General features: G+C 37.2%; 1 protein-coding gene and 1 long non-coding RNA gene across 2 annotated transcripts; one reads left to right on the forward strand and one right to left on the reverse strand.

Moving 5' to 3' along the window:
• Positions 1-69: 69 nt before the first annotated feature.
• Positions 70-5,896, forward strand: BBS12 (Bardet-Biedl syndrome 12). The gene is made up of 2 exons (XM_074228354.1): positions 70-278; positions 1,200-5,896. The coding sequence occupies exon 2, from the start codon at positions 1,439-1,441 to the stop codon at positions 3,500-3,502; it is 2,064 nt and encodes a 687-aa protein (XP_074084455.1). The 5' UTR covers positions 70-278; positions 1,200-1,438; the 3' UTR covers positions 3,503-5,896.
• An 8,389-nt stretch (positions 5,897-14,285) lies between these two features.
• LOC141516019 (uncharacterized) lies at positions 14,286-20,414 on the reverse strand. Its single transcript, XR_012476584.1, has 3 exons — positions 20,147-20,414; positions 16,944-17,075; positions 14,286-14,337 (listed from the first exon to the last, which is right to left on the reverse strand). It is a non-coding gene; the product is annotated as an uncharacterized LOC141516019 (long non-coding RNA).
• Between the last annotated feature and the right edge of the window lie 2,169 nt (positions 20,415-22,583).

The raw sequence follows: 22,583 nt of genomic DNA on the forward strand, positions 1-22,583 counted from the left end.
CCCGCCCCCTCCGCGCGCTCTCGGCGAATCGGACGGCCGTTCCTCGGCTAGCGCCCCGCCCCCTCCAGCCGGGGCAAACCGCCGCCTTTCCGAGGAGGCGCCTCCCGGTTGCTTAGCGACGGCGCGTTTCTCCCCGGACGCATGCGCATTCCGGGCCTGGGGGGGCCGGAGCGGCGGGTCTGAAGCGAGGCCCGGCCGGGCAGGGGCCCAGGCAGGCAAGGAGAGGCCCCCGGGGGCGCCGAGGCCCGGGCAGGGCAGCTGTGGGCCGCTGTGAGTAGGTGAGTGTGCCGGACACGTGGGGGTGCGCGTGTGCGCATGTGCGCACGCCCCTCTGGGCCCCCCTTTGGGCGCCTCTGTCCCCCCCTCTCCCGCCCATCCCCCACCGGCCCTTCTGCGCATGATCGCCTCCACTCTTGCCCCGGGCGTGTGCAGAAGCCTGGGGCCGCCCCCCCCCCCCCCCCCCGCGACCTTTTCCCAGGGCTTAGCAGTTCCAGGACCCAGCAGCCCCCCAGTACGGGCTCTGGATGGAGGGGCGGGCCCCCACCTCTCTGACCATCCTCTTCCTCCTTCCTTTGGTCTCTTGTGCACATTGTCACCCCATAGGTGGGTCTCCAAGAAGAGGGGCACGAGGGCGTGTAGCTCTACACAGCATCTGTATAACTTTATGTGTTGGCATATTTTGCATACACATCATGTAAAAAGGATCCATGACAGGGCGGCTAGGTGGTGCAGTACCGGCCCTGGAGTCAGGAGGACCTGAGTTCAAATCCAGCCTCAGACACTTAACCATTACCTAGCTGTGACCTTGGGCAAGCCACTTAACCTCATTTGCCTTGCAAAAAAAACCCCAAACAAACCTAAAAAAATGATCCATGACTCCATCAGCCTAGGGCATCTGCTGTGGAAAATGCCTCTGCTTAAACCTTTGTATGACCTATTGCCTGACCGACCTATGACAGGCACATAGAGGTAAGTGTCTTATGATACAGCTAGTATCAGAAGCAGGATTTGAAGCCACGTCTGGCCTTCTTCAAGCCCAGCACTTTATCCGCTGTTCTATGATTTCTCTTTGACTCATGTGGAAGTCACAAATGATCAAAATTTTTCATACTTCCAGTGCAATAGGGGATTTTAATGCTCATTTACCCTTATTCTATTGATGCATGTAAGTAAACATTGTCTTTACTTTTCCTTTACAGAATATTCCACCGAAATGTGATTGAACCCTATCAGTGGAAAAGGAGCTGCATAGCAGCAAATGGAGAGAGTCTATCTTAGGCATAGAAAATAGCACCTTCCACATGTGCATTCACATTTAAGGATGGTGCCCTGGTCGGCAGATTCTCAACTCTTTTGTGGACTCCTAACTGGCCCGTTTTCAGTCACTGAATGAGTGTGAGGTGCTAGGAGTTTTTCTTTCATTGGGAGATCTTGAGTCATGGTCATGGCTCACAAAAATATAAACAGGAGACACATAGGACTTCAGCAGCTTTCAGCATTAACAGAGACAGGTCGAAGTTTCCTAGGCCCTGTCAAGTCATCCAAATTTATTATAGGTGAAGGATCTCTTGAAAGTATATTAACCTGTTCCACAGTGAGGCTTCTTGAAAGTCTGGATTTAACTAGTTCAGTTGGGCAGCTCCTGTTTGAAACAGTGCAATCACAGAAGAAAGCGTATGGGACAGGGACCAATACCCTCTTGTTTCTTGCTGGTGTGTGGAGCACAGCTGCCCTAGAATGTCTTCAGCAAGATACCCCTATTTCAGTCATAGTGTCAGTGATGTCAGAAGGCCTGAAGTCTTGCAGGGAAGAAGTTGTTGCTCTTCAAATCCCTCTACATGATGTAGTTGTCAACACTCAAGACACTAGGAGATATCCTTCTCTTAAAACTCTGCACATCCTTCCCAGCCCTCTTTTACAGATCCCACCAGAGATTCCATGGATACAGAGAGAGCATGACATAAGAGATAGTTCTCAACCAAGCACTCCTGCATGTTCTTCCAGGCATTCTTCTGATTTATCTTCTAGATCTTTCTTCAATTCTCAATCTGTAGTTAAAAGAAATAAAGGTATGTCTCAGACCTCCCAAGCCAATCTGATTACAAGTAGCCACAACAGAAAATCAAGACTAAGTCACAGCAGACATTTTAATAGGGCAGAAAATGACTCTTCTCAAACACTGTCTGACTCTCATATTCATAAATGCAGTGATTTGGTGCAGCTGGCAGTGGGTCTGAGCCATGGAGATCACAGCAGTATGACATTAGTGGAAGCAGCAGTCAGATGCCAATATCAGAATGCATGTGTGAGGAAAAAGAATTGTATGGTGCCATTTAAGTTTGATGTTTCAAAAATTTCCACTTGCTGCTTAGCAGGCATGCCTGAAAGCTTTTCTTGTGTCTGCTCTGGATATATGACTTTAATATCAATAAGCTATACCAGTATAATCAGAAAACTCCAGAATCAGCCTTTGCGGGTAATTCTCATTGATGGTGATTTCAAAGAGAAATATCACCACTTGGGATTTAATGGACTGGAAAATGTTAAAACTGAGTTGGAAAATGTGACCTATCGAGAGACACTCTGGTTGGATCATATTTTAAAGATATTAATTCAGTTAAATGTAAACCTAGTAATGGTACGAGGAAATGTGTCTGAAAATTTAATGGAGAAGTGTATGTGCAATAACTTGCTGATAATTGGGTCAGTGAGTCACCATGTACTGCAGGATTTTGCAGAGGTGACTGGAGCAGTGCAGGTGACCTATGCTACACAGCTGAATGAAGACTGTGTGGGGAGTAATGTCTATGTGAGCTTGTGGAGAGCGGGCCTACTGAACACCATTGAAGTGAACAACAAAGTGGCTATCTTAATCAAAGCTGAAGGAATCCTCCTGGTGACAGCTGTGCTCACTAGCCCAGTCATAGCACAGATGCACACCAAGGAAGATCATTTCTGGACTTGTGCTTATCGCTTGTATCATGCTCTAGTCGATGAGAAGGTTTTCCTTGGAGGTGGCACAGTTGAAATCTTATGCCTTACCCATCTTCATATGCTGATCGAACAGTCACAACAAAAGATGGGCAAGGATTGTTCGGGACGGCTTCATATGACTTCATCTTGGATGGCCTCATCTCAGGAACTTTATAGACCTACTGTACTTAAAACCTTGGCAGATGGATGGCACAAATACCTTTCATTAATCATGTATAACACAGGTACTTGCTCTTCAGAAAGTGAAGCCAGCATGTTCATTCACAACTTAATCCAAAAAACTACAGACTCTGGTTGTCCTTTATTATACCTTCTGAAAGAATATAATGAAGTGAACAATGCAGTTTTAAATTTAAGCGTTTATGATGTTGTCACACCAAAGATTGAGGCATGGCGCCGAGCACTAGATTTGGTATTGTTAGTGCTTCAGACAGATGCTGAAATTATTAGTGGGGCTGAGTATACACAGTTAAACTCACAGGAGTCCGATGAATTGTTGTTATTGTAGTTCTGTTTTACCATAATAATATGAGAAAATAATTATAAAACACCTAGGATTCTCTGAATAAGTAAGTAGCCATTGCACCATTTATGTCAAATGTTGATGTAATAATGACCAAGAAGAAAACATTTAGTGCCTTTCTCTTCCTTACAATAAACTAAAAAAACTTACCTACATTTGCTACTCAGTTTTGAAAAGAATACTGTTAGAACATAACTAGATAAATTCTGGACCTGAATGATGTTATTTCGCTGAAAATTGAGCCAGTGAGTCATCATGTTGTGCAGGATGTTTTGTTAAAGAATTTTTCAGATTACAAAAGCAACCTACCTTCTATTCTACCTCAAGAGTGGGAGTAGAACAAGAAAGAAATATTTTTTCCAGATGATAGACCAAAGTTGATGTGGTAGAACAATACAAATTTTCATTTTATTTGGAGAAAAAAATGTATAAAGTTCAGTGTGACAGGTGAAATAATTTTTATCTCATTTAGTGATGGATTTAAATTTATATCATCTAAAAACCTTACATAGTTTACTAGTTGAGCTTCATTTCTAGTTTTATTTTGTTCTGTTTTGTTTTGGTTAAAGACTATAGTGGCAAGGATTTTTAGGATTAAAGTGTTCTTTGGAAGAATATCTGTACTAACCTGTATCAGATTGTTTGCTGCCATGGGGAGGGAGGAGAGAAGAGAGGGGATAGAAAAATGTAGAACTCAAAAGCTTGAAAAAGGATAAACGTTGAAAATTATCTTTGCATGAAATTGGAAAAAAAATAAACAAGGGAGTCAAAAAAGAATGTACTTTAGCTGCATTAAAATTCCTTTGAATACACTCAAGCTTTGCTTTTTTTGGTTAAAATATTAAGATTACATTATTTCTAGTACTAAAACATGCCTTACCTTAATATGTTCATGTGTTTATAAGGTGAATTTTAAAAATTGGACCATTATATGTACTGAGAGCTATCTATGGAAAAAATCCATGTGGCAAATATCTGTATGGAAAAATCTTCAAAATTTCAGATTTTGTAAATTCACATTTTTTGATATTGGGTTTATACATCAAGTTATCTGTATGGCACTCGGTCATTCTCTGAATTTTAAAAGTTACTGAATTAAATTGCTTTTGAAATGTATAGAGCCACAATTAATTGGTCTTTATTATTTAAATACTAATTGTTGGGAAGACAAGAAAGATACTCTCCAGCGTCTTCTAAGGCCAAGGGGCTGCATAGTGAAGGGAGAGTTCATGTGTAGAACTCTACAGGCTTAGACTTTGCAAGCACAGTAAGCCCATAAGCCAATTGATTTATATTTCCTATCATCCCCGGGCCAACAAAAACAGCTTTGAATGACATGTGCCAGATGTTGGTGGTCATTCAGTTTTAAGAATTATCCTAGAATTAGCCTTTCCAACAAGATAATATAGTTCCCTCCTTCCTGAAGGCGAATTCTCTTTCAATAAACTATAAATTTGGTTCCAGTTATCCCCCCATTAATGGATCTTATTCTTCTAAGATCTAGTCCTCTGTCCCTCTAAAGAGCAATTATGATAGTTTGAGTGGAAACCTTTAGTAACATTGATGCTGACATTCATGTACATATATACATTAGTATATAGAAGGTATAACATTTGAACCTGAGATGCAGCAGTGTATATAGCATTTTCTTTTTCTCCTTTCCTTTTTTTCTCTTTAAAGTTCCTATCTATGTATGCTCACCCATTTATTGCTGAGTGATCAGTGAACATAGGACTGCTAACTTTCTATATTAGATTATAAACTGCAACATACCAAAGCTTTCTTCCTAATGAAGTTAAATTGATTCTGTACCATTTTATAATTGGTTCTACTCTGTAACTGATCCTATTCTGTATTATATTTTGTGTGATTGCTTAAACCACTTTGTTTCTTTGACTATGAATTAAGTTTAACTCTAGTAACCACTGTTGCCTTGAGATGCAGGTGGATACTCTGAAGTCTGGTTTGAAATATTTGTACCACCAATCTACCCTTCAAAGATGTCTGGTTTGTTATCCAGGTGGGTTTAAATAGTGAATATTTAATAGTCAAAGGTGGGAAGGAGGGGGTTATTGCTAGCTCATTCTAATTTCCAATCATTTGTCTCGTCTTCATCCCTGTGAAGTTATAATTAACTGCACTCACTTCCTACTATCCAGTTCTGTTATTTATTTTATGCTTATATCAAGGAGCTGGGTCTTCTTCTCTAGGTCAATGGCCTGAGGTAGCCATTTATTTGACTCACTTTGTTATCAGGTTTACACCCTGCTAATAAACTGATAAAAGCTTGGAATTTTGCTGCTCAGTTTACCTTTCTTCAGTTCTATTGAGACAATAATGCCCAGCTGGTTAGAGGTTGCACTATTTCCCCTGCACATTTAACTTGCAATCTTCTCTACTATTTGGCCATTCTTTAGTCATAAAGCTCTGTCTGTGGCCTAAGTTTCTGATTTTTCAAATTTTTCCAGTATTCCATGATGAAGACACTGCAACAAACATTCTTTAACCTTTCCCCATATAAATGTCTAAAAGATAAATGTTGGATGATTTGTTGGTTACCATTGTGAGGGAAAACACCTATAGTCAACACTTAAACTCCATGACTTTTGTATCCCTTAGGCAGGTGCATAAGCACTTGGAACTAAGTTGTTGAGTAGACTGCATAGTTATTTCTTAAATTATTTAACTAGTAGAATATTCACAAATGATGGAAACAATCAGGCTCCTTGCTACTATCATTTTGACTACTATTTTGATTTCCAAACAAATTTGTATACAGAGTATCATTCCATCAGTGTCTCTTTAAAATTGATTTTTAAGGGGGAAAAAAATGAAGGAGGACTTAACTCACTTTCTTACCTTGACTTCAGTTCCATGGACTATTCCTTCCAACCTACTTTTCAACAAAGCTATTTTGCTTCTTCCAGCATATATTTAGGACTATTATATATTCCATGGTATACGGAGGACAGCAATGGAATGCAGAGCCATTTATTGAAGGAATGGCAGGCTGGGTCAGAACCAACTCCAATAGTGTGTTGGGGTGCTCATTTTTTAAAGAGTATGTGATATAGGAAGCTGGGTGTTGTAGTTTCCACACGGTTGAGTTGTTTGAGATCTCCATGGAGGTTGAGTCATTTGGGGTTTCTTTAGAGGTTAAGATTCTTTTTCTCAGGGAATGATACTCAACTGGGCTCAATTGGGCAAGAGTGAAACTCGGTCCTGGATCCAACATTAATAGCCGCTCCTGGATATAATGTAGTTTGTAGATAAAAGAATCCCCCCATCCTTTCACCGCATCCCTCTTGCAGCTAAAAACCTTGACCTGGATCCAACACATAATTCCACAATTCTCCTTTACTTGATTTAACACAGAATTCTGCATTTCCAATCTCCAAGGCAGAAGAACCTTTGGGGTTACCTCCTAACATATGATGAATATAAGAATTTTTCAGTATTCTGACTTGATTTTTATTCATGGTTACATTAGTCAATTTATATTGCCCTATCACTAAGTTCTCAGGATCATGACTGGAGAATATAAATCTACTCCTGAAGATTATCTCAGTAGGTAATGTGAATGGCAGCTATATGAAATATTACTGATTTTAAAATTATCATTTTTCTCCAATTACATACAAAAATGAGGCATTTATTTGTTAAATGAGTTCCAAATCTTTTCACTCCCCTCATTGAGAAGAGATGCAATTTGATATTGTTTATACATGTGTGAAAATTACATCTTATTGGGGCAGCTCAGTGGTGCAGTGGATAAAGTACTGACCCTGGACTCAGGAGTACCTGAGTTCAAATGCGGCCTCAGACACTTAATAATTACCTAGCTGTGTGGCCTTGGGAAAGTCACCCCTTTGCCTTGCAAATACTTAAAAAATTCATCTTATTCACATTGTAAAAGAAAATACCAAAATAATAAGCCAAGAAAAATAAGTTTAAAAAGTATGTTTTATTTGTATTCAGGCTCCAGTTCTTCCTTTGGGGACTGATAACATTTAACATCAGAAGTCCTTCAAAGTTGTTTTGGATCATTGTATTGCTGAGAATAAATCATTGAATAATGTTGCTGTCACTATGTACAATGTTCTAATTTCACTTTGCATCAGTAACTGATTTTTTTTAACAAAGTGATAATAAGAATTCTTCCATTAACCTTTACTATTTCTTTTAAGTTTTTATCTTTATCTGAGGTCATTACTAATTCACCTTTGGATATAATTTTTTTTTAATTTTTTTATTAAGGCAATGGGGTTAAGTGGCTTGCCCAAGGCCACACAGCTAGGTAATTCTTAAGTGTCTGAAGTTAGATTTGAACTCAGGTACTCCTGACTCCAGGGCTCTATCCACTGCACCACCTAGCTGCCCCTGGCTATAATTCTAATATCACTTCATCTCACCAGAATGACCAATCTCTTCCCTCAGTCCTGAGAATGGCTAAAAGAAGTCTGGGAAAATGCAACATTGTGTTTCTCTCTCTTTGTGAACCAATATTGTTTTCAAATCCTTTGTTCCCTGAGTAATTCTTATGTGTCTGGTTTTTTGTTTTGTTTATTTAATGTTTCCTTTCCTCATGAAAATAAATTGCTTCTTAGGCACTCTCTTCCCAGAAATCTGAATAAGCATTGAAGATTTGTTTGCTGCTTCATCTACCTCTTCCTTTACTGGATGTTATGTTACTATCAGTTTATCAAGAATTCAAGAATCTAGTGTCAGACTTCTAGTTAACATGAGAATGTGAAACATCCTAGCTGAGACCAGTTCCCCTGACAGAGAAAGGATCAATTAAGGTCCAAAGGAAACGATATACTCCATCTAGTAAAGCACTATACAAGAAAATAGTATCAGAAAGACAAGAAGCTAGCTGGATCTAATAGCAAACAAAGCTTCAAGTCAGCAGAACTTCATCTCTATCATCCTGGAAGGACAACAGAAGATGGAATCTGCTTTAGGAAGATAACTACAAAGGTTGAGTATCCTTCAGGATGCCTGAAACCTCAGCAGGAAAAAAGGTCAGCTTTCAGTGAGTGAATACTCAAAAGACTTGGCCAAATTCAGTGCCCATATTAGGCCACTGAGAGAGCTGGAGGGAGAAGTCTTGAATGTTAGCCTGATTCCTAGGCACCTCATTTGGAACTATGGAGGAATAAGAAGGGTTTTCTCATATCTATGAGTGTGGGAAGGGGCAAAAACTGATCCTTGCACAAAGACCCAATTTATGAACTGGAACTAAGCTATGAACAATCATAAGATAGCTCTGAATATGATAAAGAAAATGTGATTCCAGGGAAGACCAAGAGTTAACCCAAAGAAGATCAGCTACGCTATAAGAACAACTAGAACCCTGAAAGAAAAAAAAAGAATGGACACAAGTGGTCAGAAGAAATGAATCAAGGGATTTAAAAAAAACGAGGGGAAATGGAAGGAGATAAAATAGTATTAAAAAAGAAGGGAAGCAATGAAAGAGTGGATTCCCTGAAAAACAGAATGAAGTGAACAGAACTTAAGGAAGCAAGAAATATTAGATCAAAGAGTGAAAATTAGAACAAGGAGGGTTTAATATTTTTATTTTTTATTTTGAATTTTTTTACAATTTTCCCCCTAATCTTACTTCCCTTCTCCCACCCCCCACAGAAGGCAGTCTGTTGATTACATTGATCTAAGTTGAATGTGATGAGAGAGAAATAATATCCTTAAGGAAGAAAATAATGTATTGTACCTGATTGTTGCATTAATGGAATGAGCAAGTTCATCAAGGTTGGTCATTACCCCCATGTTGCTGCTAGGGTGCACAATCTTCCTCTGGTTCTGCTCATCTTACTCAGCATCAGTCCATGCAAATCCCTCCAGGCTTCCCTGAATTCCCATATCTTCTGACTTCTAATAGAACAATAGTGTTCCATCACATACATATACCACGTTTTATTAAGCCATGCCCCAATTGAAGGACATTTACTTAATTTCCAATTCTTTACCACCACAAACAGAGCTGCTATGAATATTTTTGTACAAGTGATGATTTTTTATACATTACTAAAATATTCTTGTTTTAAGAGTAAACATAATACCCCCTCCTCACAAAAAATATAGACCGTCATGAGAAATAAAGTAAAGGAAAGAGAAAAAAATGTATTTCAGTCTGTGTTCTGATACCATCAGCTCTGTCTTGGGTGGATCACATTCTTTATGATAAGTCCATCACAAAATTTACTTCCATATTTCCCCACTGTTGCTGTTGCTGATTGTTGCTATATCTGACTATCCTATGACCTACCCTCTCCTTTATCACCCACTTCCCCCTTCCCCCTTTCCCCCTTCTCTCCTTTTTACTCTAGATGTCTATATCCTATTGAGTGAGTATGCTGTTTCCTCTCTGAGCCATTTCTGATGAGAGTGAAAGTTCCCTCATTCCCCCTTGCCTTCCCCTTCCATATCATTGCAAAAGCTCATTGAAAAAAAATTTTATATGAAATATCTTAGCCTATGCCACCTCTCCTTTCTCTTACTCCCAGTGCATTCCCCTTCTAGTCATTGACTCAATTTTTACAATATATTAATCTTCAAATTCAGCTCTCTCCTGTGCTTCATCTATAAAACCTTCTGCCTGCTCTATTAAATGAGAAGTTTCATATGAGTATTATCAGTCTCATTTTTCTATGCAGGAATTCATGCAATTCATCAAGTCCCTCATATTTTACCCTTCTCCTTCACTCTCTATGCTTCACCTGAGTCCTGTACTTGAAGGTCAAACTCTGTTCAGATTCTCTCAATTTCTATTTTGCCCTGTGCTTCTAGGATATCAGGGCAATTTTCCTGTAGGCTTTCTTTAAAAATGAGGTCAAGGCTCTTTTCCTGATCAAGACTTTCAGGTATCCCAATAATTTTTAAATTGTCTTTCCTGAATCTGTTTTCCAGATCAGTTGTTTTTTTTTTCCAATGAGATGTCTCACATTTTCTTCTAACTTTGCACTCTTTTGGTGTTGCAGTATTTTTGTCTTGATTTCTCGTAAAGTCATCAGCTTCCTTTAGCTCCATTCTACATCTGAAGGATTTGTTTTCCTCAGAGAGCTTTCTTATTCGTTTTCCATCTGGTGAATTCTGCTTATTAAAGCATTCTTCTCAATAACTTTTTGAACTGTTTTGTCCTTGACTAAGTTGTTGACTTCTTTTTCATGTTTTTCCTTCATCTCTCTCATTTCTTTTCCCAATTTTTCTTCTATCTCCCTTACTTGATTTTCAAAATCTTTTTTGAGCTCTGTCATAGCCTGAACCCAACTTCTGATTTTCTTGGATTCTTTAGGTGCAGGAGTTTGTACTTTCTCATCTTCATTTTGAGTATTTTGATCCTTCTTGGGATCATAGAAAAAGAATTTCTCAATGGTGGTCCTATTTTTTTCTGTTTACTCATTTCTCCACTCTGTGCCTGGTTTTGGGGTGCTTCCTGAGCTTTTGAGTATTATTGGGACACCCACTTTGGGGTTTTTTTGGGGGGGGATACCACACTGGGACCTTTATTCCTCCAAGGTCTTATGTTCTCTTGCCTGTGCTTTGATAAGTAGACGAACACAGGCACTCCCATCTGCCCTGGAGCTGTGAGGAGAGTCCCTGCTATCTTAGTATGGAAGGCCAAACTGCAACCTGGATCTGAGTGTGGGCAAACTGCAGAGTCCTGCCCAGGGAGTGCAGAGAGATTTCTGCAACTTCTCCTGACCCCCTTACTATTTGTTGGCTGTGCTCTAGGGGTGCAGGCTGGTTTCCCCAGATTTCTGCTGCAGGTTCCTGCTGCAGGGCTGCTCTGAGGCCGGTGCTCCTCACTCCACACTCATTCTGGTGCAGCAGAGTTCTCTCACCTCCCCTTCAAGCTGTTCCTAGTGATCCCTGGGGTGGGATAGGCTTGGCTGGGCTGTGCTGAACTGCAGCCATTGTTTTTTCCAAATCCCGGTCCTGGTGTAACACACCTTTTCTGTGAAACTTCTAAGTTATCTTGGACTGGGAAAATGCATCACCCAGTCTTTCTGTGGGTTCTTCAGCTCTAAATTTTGGTCAGAGTCATAATTTGACAGCTTTTGGAATTTCCAGGGAAGGTTTTTTCCTGGGAAATGCTGCCTTCATGCTGCCATCTTGGCTCTGCCCTTGGTACAATTTTTTTCAAAAACTGACTCAATCATTCCCCAATTGATAAATGGTCAAAGGATATGCAAAGGTAATTCTTGGACAAAGAAATAAAAGCTATCCATAGTCATATGAAAAATTACTCTAAATCATTATTGATTAGAGAAATGCAAATTAAAGCATCTTTGAGGTATCACCTCACACCTCACAGATTGACCAAAATGACTAGAAAGGATAATGATTAATATTGGAGGGAATGTGGGAAATCTGGGACACTAATACATTGTTGGTGGAGTTGTAAACTGATTCAACCTTTCTGGATTGCAAATGATGCCCAACATAAACATGTGTATACCCTTTGATCCAGCAATAAGGTCTGCATCTTGACAAGATCATTGAAAAGGTGAAAATCCCACATGTACAAAATTATTTATAGCAGCTCTTTTAAGAGTGGCAAAGAATTGGAAATTGAGGGAATACCCATCAATTAGGGAATGGCTAAACAAATTGTTGTATATGTATATGATGGAACACTATTAGAAATCATGATGGAGGGGACTTCAGAAAAGCCTAGAAAGACTTGCATGAATTCATGCTGGGTGAGATGAGCAGAACCAGAATATTGTACACACTGGCAGCAACATGGGGTGATGATCAACCATGAAAGACTTGTTCATTTCAGCAGTACAATAATCAAAGACAATTTTAGGGGACTTATGATGGAATATACCATCTGTATCCAGAGAAAGAACTGTGGAGTTTAAATGAAGACCAAAGCTTATCTTCAATTTTTAAAAGTTGTCTTAAGTATTATGTGATTTTATTATCTCTAATGTTTTCTTCCTTTTGGATCTGATTCTTCTCTCACAACACATTCAATTTCATTCTATGTTTAGTGTGTTACAAATGTAAAACCTGTTTCAGATTGCTTTCTGTTGGGGAGGAGGGAAGGGAGAAAAATTGTAAAATTCATAATCTTGTCCCAAAAATGATTGGTAGAAACTAAACCTTAATACTATAATTCAAAAAAAATTGGGGGGGGGGAACTTCCCAGATTCATTAGGACAAAAAATATAGGGAAAACAAGGAAGGCACTGGTGATATTCTAAAAGAAAGTTTAAATTGAAAGCACCCCAAAATATCACAGCAAAAGTCCAGAAGTTACAAGTTATTTTTATGTACAAGAAGCCCAATGCATTCCCACAATTAAAATGAGGTATTGAAATAGAATTTATTTTGCTTATTTAATTTCAAAATGAAGAGGTGGTAATTTAGATAAGTCAACAGTAAAAAGTGTTAAATAAGCAAGAAAACTACGTTTAAAGGTATAAGAAATAATGAAATAGTACTAGAAGTAGCCAATTAAAAAAAGTTCAAGTACCAACAAACCACAGTATCATTCAAAACTTTGCTGTAATTACAAAAATGGGAAGAAAGATTTGTAATATGGAATTCCAAAAGACAGAAAAAATTTGCAACAAAAAACTTTCAAAACTTGAGAATAATCCTATGGGGGAATGGGAGGAAGGGAAGGGACCTTTAATAGAAAATATTAGTGTTTTGAATATTTCTGATTAAAAATCTCAAATTGTGTAGAATCTTTGAAATGCAAATACAGAAGAAAAGAGAACTAGAATCTCAATACATTTGAATAATACTTAAATACATTCCAATAGGAGAAGAAGAACCAAGTAGCCCTTCAAAATTTCTGTCTTCAAGGGTCACAGAGGAATAAGAAAACAACATAGCATCTGGTTGTCATTTTGTTCTACTTTGTCGATCTTGAGAGAAAAAGGTATGAGGAAAATAAAGGAAAAAAGAGGAACTTATTAAGTAAATGGGATAGATCAGAAGAGTATACAAACTTAGGGGTAGAAGGAGAGGAGATTTGAATCTTTTTATCTGAAACAGGTTGGGAAGATTTGAACACCCCCCAAAAAAGTGTTCAGTATTAAATTCGATTGGGGAACAGGAAGAGGAAAAATGACTAAGAATGAATCAACACCTGATGAAGGTAGGGACCCTGAAGATTTCCAAGAGAACATGCAATCATAGCAGGATGTACCTGAACGGCTTGAAAGAGAAATAAGAATTATAAAAGCAGAATTTATGACTCGGACACTTGAAACAATTGGCTGAAGTGAAAAAAAAATTGAATCTGGAGTATTAAGTCTTGCCAAAGAAGAAGAGAGAATAACTGATTGGATATGTAGATACACGAAAGTGACAGCAATCTGGAAGAAAAAAAATAAAATAGCAATATTTTTAAAACTCTCTATAAATGAATCTTGAATGCCAATAAAAAAATGTAAAGAATATAGTTCTCCCAAAAGAACAAGCCAAAAACTTGAATATCATAATTCAAGAAATAATACAAGAAAAATTCTAAATACAGAAAGCAAAGTCCTAATTGAGAGAATCCAGTTTGTCTCTAAAAATTATTGATCTTTCTGCAATACATAGAAATTTTATTATAATTGACCATGTATTATAACACAGGAATATTGTAAAAAAAAGTAAGAGAGGAAACAGTAGCATATATCTTTAAAGACCATAATGCAATAATAGCAAGGCAAAAAGTAGAAATTTTAACATTTATTTTATATATACAATGATATAAAAGAAAACTATAATGAAGCAGTCTGCCGAAATTTCCAAATGCAGCCAAAGTGGTCCTCAGATGAACAATCATGTCCCTACAAACATACATTGACAAAATAGAAAAAAAGGGGGGCAATTAATGAAATGAATATGATTTTTAAAATTAGAAAACCAACAAATAAACTAAAATAAGCAAAAAGGAGAAGATATTTAATATTACAAGAAGACTAGAGAAGCAGGAAGCAAAAAAACCTAAATGATAAAGCTAAAAGTTAGCTCTTTGAAAAGACTAATAAAATGTATAACTCTTTAATCAATTTGACAAAGAAGCCAAAATTAAATCAATAAAATGGCAAGTAAGATGAAATCATAAATTTAAAGAAATTAAAAACTATCAGAATATATTTATGTGCCTGAAAAAAGTACACAAGAACATAAAAGAAATAGAGAAATAACTTTAATAATAATAACAATAACAACAACAACAACAACAACAATAATAATAATAATGATGATGATGATGATGATGATGATGATGATGATTCATTCTCAAAGAAGACCATGACATCAGGGAGATGATGCCATGACAAACACAAGAATTTGAGTAAGGAGGTGCTATGCTTAGTCACCAATTTCACTTTCTCCTCCAGAGTCATCTGGGTCCATGGTCCAGATATAAATCAGGACAACTCAAGATGGCCCTGGATGAGAGACAATCAGGTTTAAATGAATTGTCCAGTGTCACACAACTAGTAAGGGTCAAGTGTCTGAGGCCAGGTTTGAACTCCTGTCCTCCTGACTCCAAGGCCAGTGCTCTACCCATTGTGCCACCTAGCTGCTCCTACTTCAAAAATGTAAAATATTAAAACAGTCCAAAAAGAGATCTTAAAGAACCCTTAATCTGAAAAAAAGAAATGTAACTATATAAAAAAAGAACTACTAAAAAATTGAAATCCTTGGTCTTAAAGCATTCACCAAATAATTTGGTCAAATTAAAAAAAGTAATTTGTAGTAATAGTACACAATAGTGCAAAAATTTTCAAAAATTGAAAAATGGAGTCATGAAGAGTCAGACATGACAGAAAAAACAAAGAATATGAACATTATAGTCACTTTATTGCATAATTCCACATTGCTTTCCAAAATTGTTGTACCATTCCATAGCTCCACCAACAATGTGTTAATGTACCTATTTTTCTAAAACCCTTCCAATATTGGAATGCCAATTTTTTGGTCATTTTTGCCAATTTGCAGGGTTTGAGAAGAAATCTAAGGATTGTTTGATTGTATTTCTTTTATTATTAGTGATTTGGAGAACTTTTAGTATGGTTGTATATAAGACAATAATTAGATAGACATACTGGTATTTTATTTGAGTGAAAAGGAGAAAAAGACCAAATTACTTAATAGAAAATTTAAATAAAGAGAATTCACAAGAGGTGTGTTAATAAAGGAAATTATTATAAAATACTTTGCCAAAAGACATTCCAACAAAACTTCATAAACTACAAAAGCACAAAACTATGAAAAACATAAAACACCCAAATTAATAGAATGATAATTATAGAAAGCAACTAGCCCAGTCTGGGGGAAATAAGTTGATCAAGTCATAAACTTCCAAATAAAATTAAATCCAAAAGGAACAACAAAGCAATTGTGTCTAACATCCATAGAATAACTAGCTCTAAAATTACATAAATTGTTGGCAAAAACAGAGAAAGAAAATATTTCTGCAACCTCCCTCTATACTACAAATATAGTCATAATAATTAAGTCAGGTAGAAACAAAACAGAGGAGATTATTTATTGACCAACAACTTTAATGAATATTAATGTAAAAATTTAAATTAAATACCAAAAGACTGAAAGCAAAATAATATTTAATTAATTGGTCATTATTGGTTAAGGTTAATGAATATTAAAATTTGCATTAAGACCAGATTAGATTTGTGCCAGGAATGGAGATTGGTTCAAAAATGGGAAGTGATTGACACAAACATATTAATTAAAAAAACCTCATGATAGTTATAGCTACAAGAAAAGCCTTTTACAAACTACAACATACAACTATGTTAAGATTAAATATACTTTATTGTGGGTAAATGGTATCTGCCTAAAAAAAACAAGTTAAGATTATCTGTAATGGAAAAAGTCTAGTGGCATTTCCAATATGATCACAAAGAAAATAAGGGTGTCAGGTATTTTATGTAGCTATTATATTAAAATAAGAAAAAGAAACAGAATAATCATAGACAAAGAAGAAACAAAAGTAACAGGTTTTGCTGTTGATGAGATGTGTTTATAACTCTAAGAACCCCAGAGATGAAACTAGGGAATTAAAACTATAACTTCAGTAAAATAGGACAAAAAAATCTGTAAAAAATCCTAAGTCTTTCTGTTCACTAGTAGGAATGGTTAGACAACACTCAAACTAACTATAGAACAAAGGAATTTTATTAAGTCCAAAGAAAGACATAACTAATTGAAGCAATAGGGATTATAGGAAATTTTACTACAAACAGGATCACATAAGCTTACTACATTCTACCTTAGAGCTAATCAAGAAGATATGGATTCAAATGATTCTTCAGATCCTTACTATGTGACCTTGGGCAAGTCACCACTCTTCTAGGAGAACAAGACTCTGAGAAGAAGCTAATATGAAAGGAGCTTGGTCTCTGTCTTGGTTGAGCTGAGTTACCTGGTTCCCAGAGGGAGACTTCTGTATTTCCTGATATTTATTGCCTTCATTCTGTGTTGCCTGATATTTATCCTCCTATGGATACTTTCTTTGACTTTCTGTTGTGCTTTCAAATTGGGATCTTTCTTCCCCCTATAATGAACAATGATTAGGAGTTAGCTTCAATCTGATGATGTCCCCAAGACTAATAATATTTAAGAGAACAGATAGGTACACTTCTAGCCCAATATTCCTTCTCTTCAAGGAACTCACAGTGACCTCTGGCCCCAACTTCCTGCTTTCCTTCCTGACTGGAATTAAAGTCTTATTTGGAGACTTTTAATCAATAAACATTTATTAAGTGCCCATTATGTTAGGTACTATGACTGCTCATCCTTTCCAACCTCTCAAACCTGTATTTCTCCCGCCATTGAATTTTCTCTTCCTAGATCCCTGAATATCAGTGACGGAAGCCACACAACTGTGTTAACTTGTAATCACTGGACAGGAACGTTGTAACCACTGTACAACATTCACTGGACATTTACTGCTACAAACCAATTCTTTTCCTGCTGCCCTCAACCTCTGTCCCAAATCTTTCTTTTTCTACTCAAGACTCCTACACCACCTTCTCCTTCTTCCTCTCTGGAGAATTTCATCAAACACTTCACTGAAAAAAAATTGAGGCTTTTGGAAGTCCTTTCTTCTCCCAACTCCTCCTCAGATTACCTTGACATTATCACCAACTCTTTCTTCCTTTACTTCAATTTCATAAAGAGATGGTCTTTCCCTTATAATACTCTCCTTGATTCATCAGCCTAGATGATTCCATCTTCTCATCTCTTCCAAGAGTTTGCCTCTTTCATCATTTCTCTTTTCCCAATTTTTAATCTCTCCATATCCACTAGGTCCTTCCCTATTGCTTACAAATAGTATCTGCCTAAAAGAACATCTGAAATGGAAAAAAATCTAGTGGCATTTCCAATATGATCACAAAGGAAATAAGGGTGTCTACTCTTAAAAAAATCATCTTCCAAGCAAGAGTTAAATGAGTGCTTGAAATTGTCATACACACATGCATATATATATATATATATAAGTAGATATATAAATATATAGATAAGATATGTAGATTTTGACATAGATATAAATATATATATGAGATATGTATAAATATAGATAGATAAGATATATATTTTGATAAAGATATAATTCAGTTCCTAAAATATCTCATTCTTTTAGGATGATATGTATATAATTAGATAAAGGTAAACAAAGTTGGAGAAAAAAAGATGTAAATCTATTAAGTTGAAGACCAGAATGTCTTTTGTTTAAATTTTAAGAAATAAGATTTTAGAACACACAAGTTATGTTAGTGTAGAAATGTATGTAAACTGTGTAAGAGTCACCTTATAGTTTCATTATTTAGAGGGATTTTGAGAGCAGTTGTCTCTGTTTATGTTTATTTGAACATTATTAAGAATTGAACATGTTTTCTGTGGACAACTCTTCATCTAATCTGTTGTCTGCATATTATTATTTGAGATTATTATATTTATACATTCCAAGTCTTTTGTTGTTTTGTATTAAGTATCTTAAAACAAAATCATTTGTGTAAAGTTGAATTTAGGAATGAAAAAAGTACCTACTTATTATGAGTACTAGTTTTAAGTTGTGATTGTTTTTATGATGAATCTCTTACTGTTACAAGTGTGAGATTATGGTCAATACTTGTTATTGGGGATATGTGATCCTTGAGAGCTGAAGATGGGATTACTAGAACTTGCTATTTAAGACCTTATGGGGGCAGCTAGGTGGCACAGTGGATAAAGCACTGGCCCTGGAGTCAGGAGTACCTGGGTTCAAATCTGGTCTCAGACATTTAATAATTACCTAGCTGTGTGGCCTTGGGCAAGCCACTTAACCCCATTTGCCTTGCAAAAAAACCCTAAAAAACAAAACAACACAAAACAAACAAAAATAGACCTTATGGCTGTTAACTGATATTCTGAGTTTGACACCAGGTATGATCCTCAAGGAATACTACTGAGTCAATGATGCATGATTCCAGCAACTCTCTGGGGTTTTTCATGCATGAATTGCAGGTAGAGTTCTTGTTTTATTTAAAGTTTTTACCCCAGGGGCAGCTAGGTGGCGCAGTGGATAGAGCATAGGCCCTGGAGTCAGGAGGACCTGAGTTCAAATCTGACTTGAGACACTTAATAATTACCTAGCTGGGTGACCTTGGGCAAGTCACTTAACACCATTTCCTTGCAAAAACAAAAACAAGTAATTCTAAATTTTTTACCCCAGCTAAATGCAAAAGCAAGTTTCAACATTCACTTCTACAACATTAAATTTCAAATTGTCTCCCTTCCTCCCACCTGCTCCCCACCATTGAGAAAGCAAGTTACTTGGTGTAGGCTAAAAATGTGTAGCCATGAAACATATTACTACAGTAGTCATGTTGTAAAAGCAAACACAATCCCTCCCCCCCACACACACACACAAAGAAAGAGAACTTCAATAGAAACAAAGTAAGGAAGGGAAAAAGCATACTTCAGTCTGTATTCAGACACCATTAGTTCTGTCTTTGGGATGGATTGCATTCTTTATCATAAGTCCATTAGAGAAATTGCTTCAATATTTTTTCCCACAATTGCTATTGCTAGCTGTATTTCCTTCCAGCCCATTCCCTCTGACCCACATTTATTTATTCTATTCTCTCTCTTCTTTCACCCTGTCCCTCCTCAAAAGTGTGTTGTATCTGAGATCTTCCCCCTCTTCTATCACCTATACCCCCTTTCCCTCTCCACCTTGTCCCCTTTCTCCCATCCCTTTTCACCTCTACTTTCCTCTAGAGTAAGATAGATTTCTATACCCAATTGAGTATGCATGCTTTTTCCTCTCCAAGTCACTTCTGGTAAGAGTATAGGTTCACTCATTCCCCTCACGTTTCCCCCTCTTCCACTTCATCACATTCTTTGCCTCTTATATGTGAAATAACTTACCCCATTCTACCTCTCCTTTTTCTGTCTCCTAGTCTATTTCTTTCTCACCCATTAACTCCATCCTTTTAATATATTCTACCTTCAAATTCAGCTCCCACCATGCCTTGTCTACATATGCTCCTTCAAACTACCCTAATAAATAAGAAGGTTCATATGAGTTATCAATATCATCTTCCCATGCAGGAATACAAGCAGTTCGGCATCATTAAATACCTCCTAACTTGTCCTTCTCATCCATCCTCTCTATGCTTCACCTGAGTCCTGTACTTGAAGATCAAACTGTCTGTGAAGCTCTGGTCATTTCCTCAAGAAAGTTTGAAAGTCCCCTATTTCATTGAATGGTCCATCTTTTCCCCTGAAAGAGTATGTTTAGTTTTACTGGGGAGTTGATTCTTGGTTGTAATCCAAGTCTTTTGCCTTCCAGTATATTATATGAGCCCTTAATGTAGATGCTGCTAAATCTTGTGTAATCTTGACTATGGCTCTGTGATACTGTTTCTTTCTGGCTGCTTCTTATGTTTTCTCCTTGACTTGGAAGTTCTGGAATTTGGCCATAATATTCCTGGCAGTTTTTATTTTGGAATCTCTTTCAGGAGGTGATTTATATATTCTTTCAATATTTATTTTACCCTTTGCTTCTAGGATATCAGGGCAATTTTCCTGGAGAATTTCTTGAAAAATGAAGTCTAGTCTCTTTTCCTGGTCATAACTTTAAGGTAGTCCAATAATTTTTAAATTATCTCTCCTGGAACTGTTTTCCAGGTCAGTTGTTTTTCCAATGAGATATTTCACATTTTCTTTTAGTCTTTCATTCTTTGGTTGTGTTTTATTGTTTCCTGATTTCTCAAAAAGTCATCAGCTTCCCTTAGCTCCAGTCTACATTTGAAGGATTTATTTTCTTCAGAGAACTTTTGAATTTCCTTTCTTATCTGGCCAATTCTGCTTTTTTTTATGAAAGATTTTATTTATTTTGAGTTTTACAAATTTACCTTCTTCTTGCTTCCCTCCCCTCCCCCCCACAAGAAGGCAGTCTCTTAGTCTTTACATTGCTTCCATGGTATGCATTGATCTAAGTTGAATGTGTTGAGAGAAAAATCCTATCTTTAAGGAAGAATAATAAAGTATGAGATAGCAAAATTACATAATAAGATTTTTTTCCCCTTAAATTGAAGATAATAGTCTTTGGTCTTTGGTCAAATTCCACAATTCTTTCTCTGGGTACAGATGGTATTCTCTATCACAGATAGCCCAAAATTGTCCCTGATTGTTGCACTGATGGAATGAGTAAGTCCATCAAGGATGAAGATCACCGCCATGTTGCTATTAGGGTGTACAATGTTTTTCTGGTTCTGCTCATCTCACTCAGAATCAGTTCATGCAAATCCTTCCATGCTTCCCTGAATTCCCATCTCTCCTAGTTTCTTTCTTTTTTTTGGTTAGTATGAATTTATTTATACATTACTAAAATATTCTTGTTTAAGAGTAAACATAACACCCCCTCCCCCACAAAAATATAGTACCTCATGAGAAATAAAACAAAAGAAAGAGAAAAAAATGTGTTTCAGTCTATGTTCTGATACCATCAGCTCTGTCTCAGGTGGATCACATTCTTTATGATAAGTCCATCACAGAAGTTACTTCCATATTTTTCCACAGTTGCTGTTGCTGATTGTAATTCCCTCCATCCATTCCTTCCCACTACCATATATTATATTTTCTCTCTCTCTCTCTTTTCACACTGTCCTTCTTCAAAAATGTGCTGTTGAGCAGCTGAATGGTGCAGTGGACAGGGCATTGGTGTGGGGCCAGAAGGCCCCAAGCCTACATCCCACCCCAGAGGCCTAGCACCCACCCAGCCCTGTAGTCCAGTACAGGCCACCCAATCCCAGCACCTTGCAAAAAGTAAAAAAGAAAATGTGTTATATGTTACTATTCTCTCCTATTATCTACCCTCTCCTCTATCACCACATCCCCTCCTTCCCCCTTTCCCCATCCCCCTTCTCTTCTTTTTTACTCTAGATGTCTATACCCTATTGAATATGTATGCTGTTTCCTCTCTGAGCCATTTCTGATGAGAATGAAGGTTCCTTCATGCCCCCTCACCTTCTCCCCTTCCATATCATTGCAAAATAAAATATCTTTTATATGAAATATCTTAACCTATTCCACATCTCCTTCTCTTACTCCTACTACATTTCTCTTTCACCCATTGACTCCATTTTTACAATATATTATATCTTCAAATTCAGCTCTTTCCTGTGCTTCATTTATAAAAGCTCCTTCTACCTCCTCTATTAAATGAGAAGGTTCATATGAGTTATCAGTATCATTTTTCTATGCAGGAATACATGAAGTTCATCATCATTAAGTTCCTCATATTTTACCCCTCTCCTTCACTCTCTATGCTTCACCTGAGTCCTGTACCGGAAGGTCAAACTTTCTGTTCATCTCTTGGCATTTCAACAGAAACATTTGAAATTCCCCTGTTTCATTGAGAGTCCATCTTTTTCCCCCTGGAAGAGGATGTTCAGTTTTGCAGGGTAGTTGATTCTTGGTTGCATTCTGAGCTCTTTTGCCTTCCAGAATATTATATTCCAAGCCCTATGAACCTTTAATGTAGTTGCTGCTAAGTCCTGTGTGATCCTGACTA

This window comes from Macrotis lagotis, chromosome 3 (genome assembly GCF_037893015.1).
Source record: "Macrotis lagotis isolate mMagLag1 chromosome 3, bilby.v1.9.chrom.fasta, whole genome shotgun sequence".
Lineage (NCBI taxonomy): Eukaryota > Metazoa > Chordata > Mammalia > Peramelemorphia > Peramelidae > Macrotis > Macrotis lagotis.

Excerpts from the sequence above, each read along its gene's own strand:
- BBS12 (XM_074228354.1), top strand. The coding sequence starts at position 1,439 with ATGGTCATGGCTCACAAAAATATAAACAGGAGACACATAGGACTTCAG.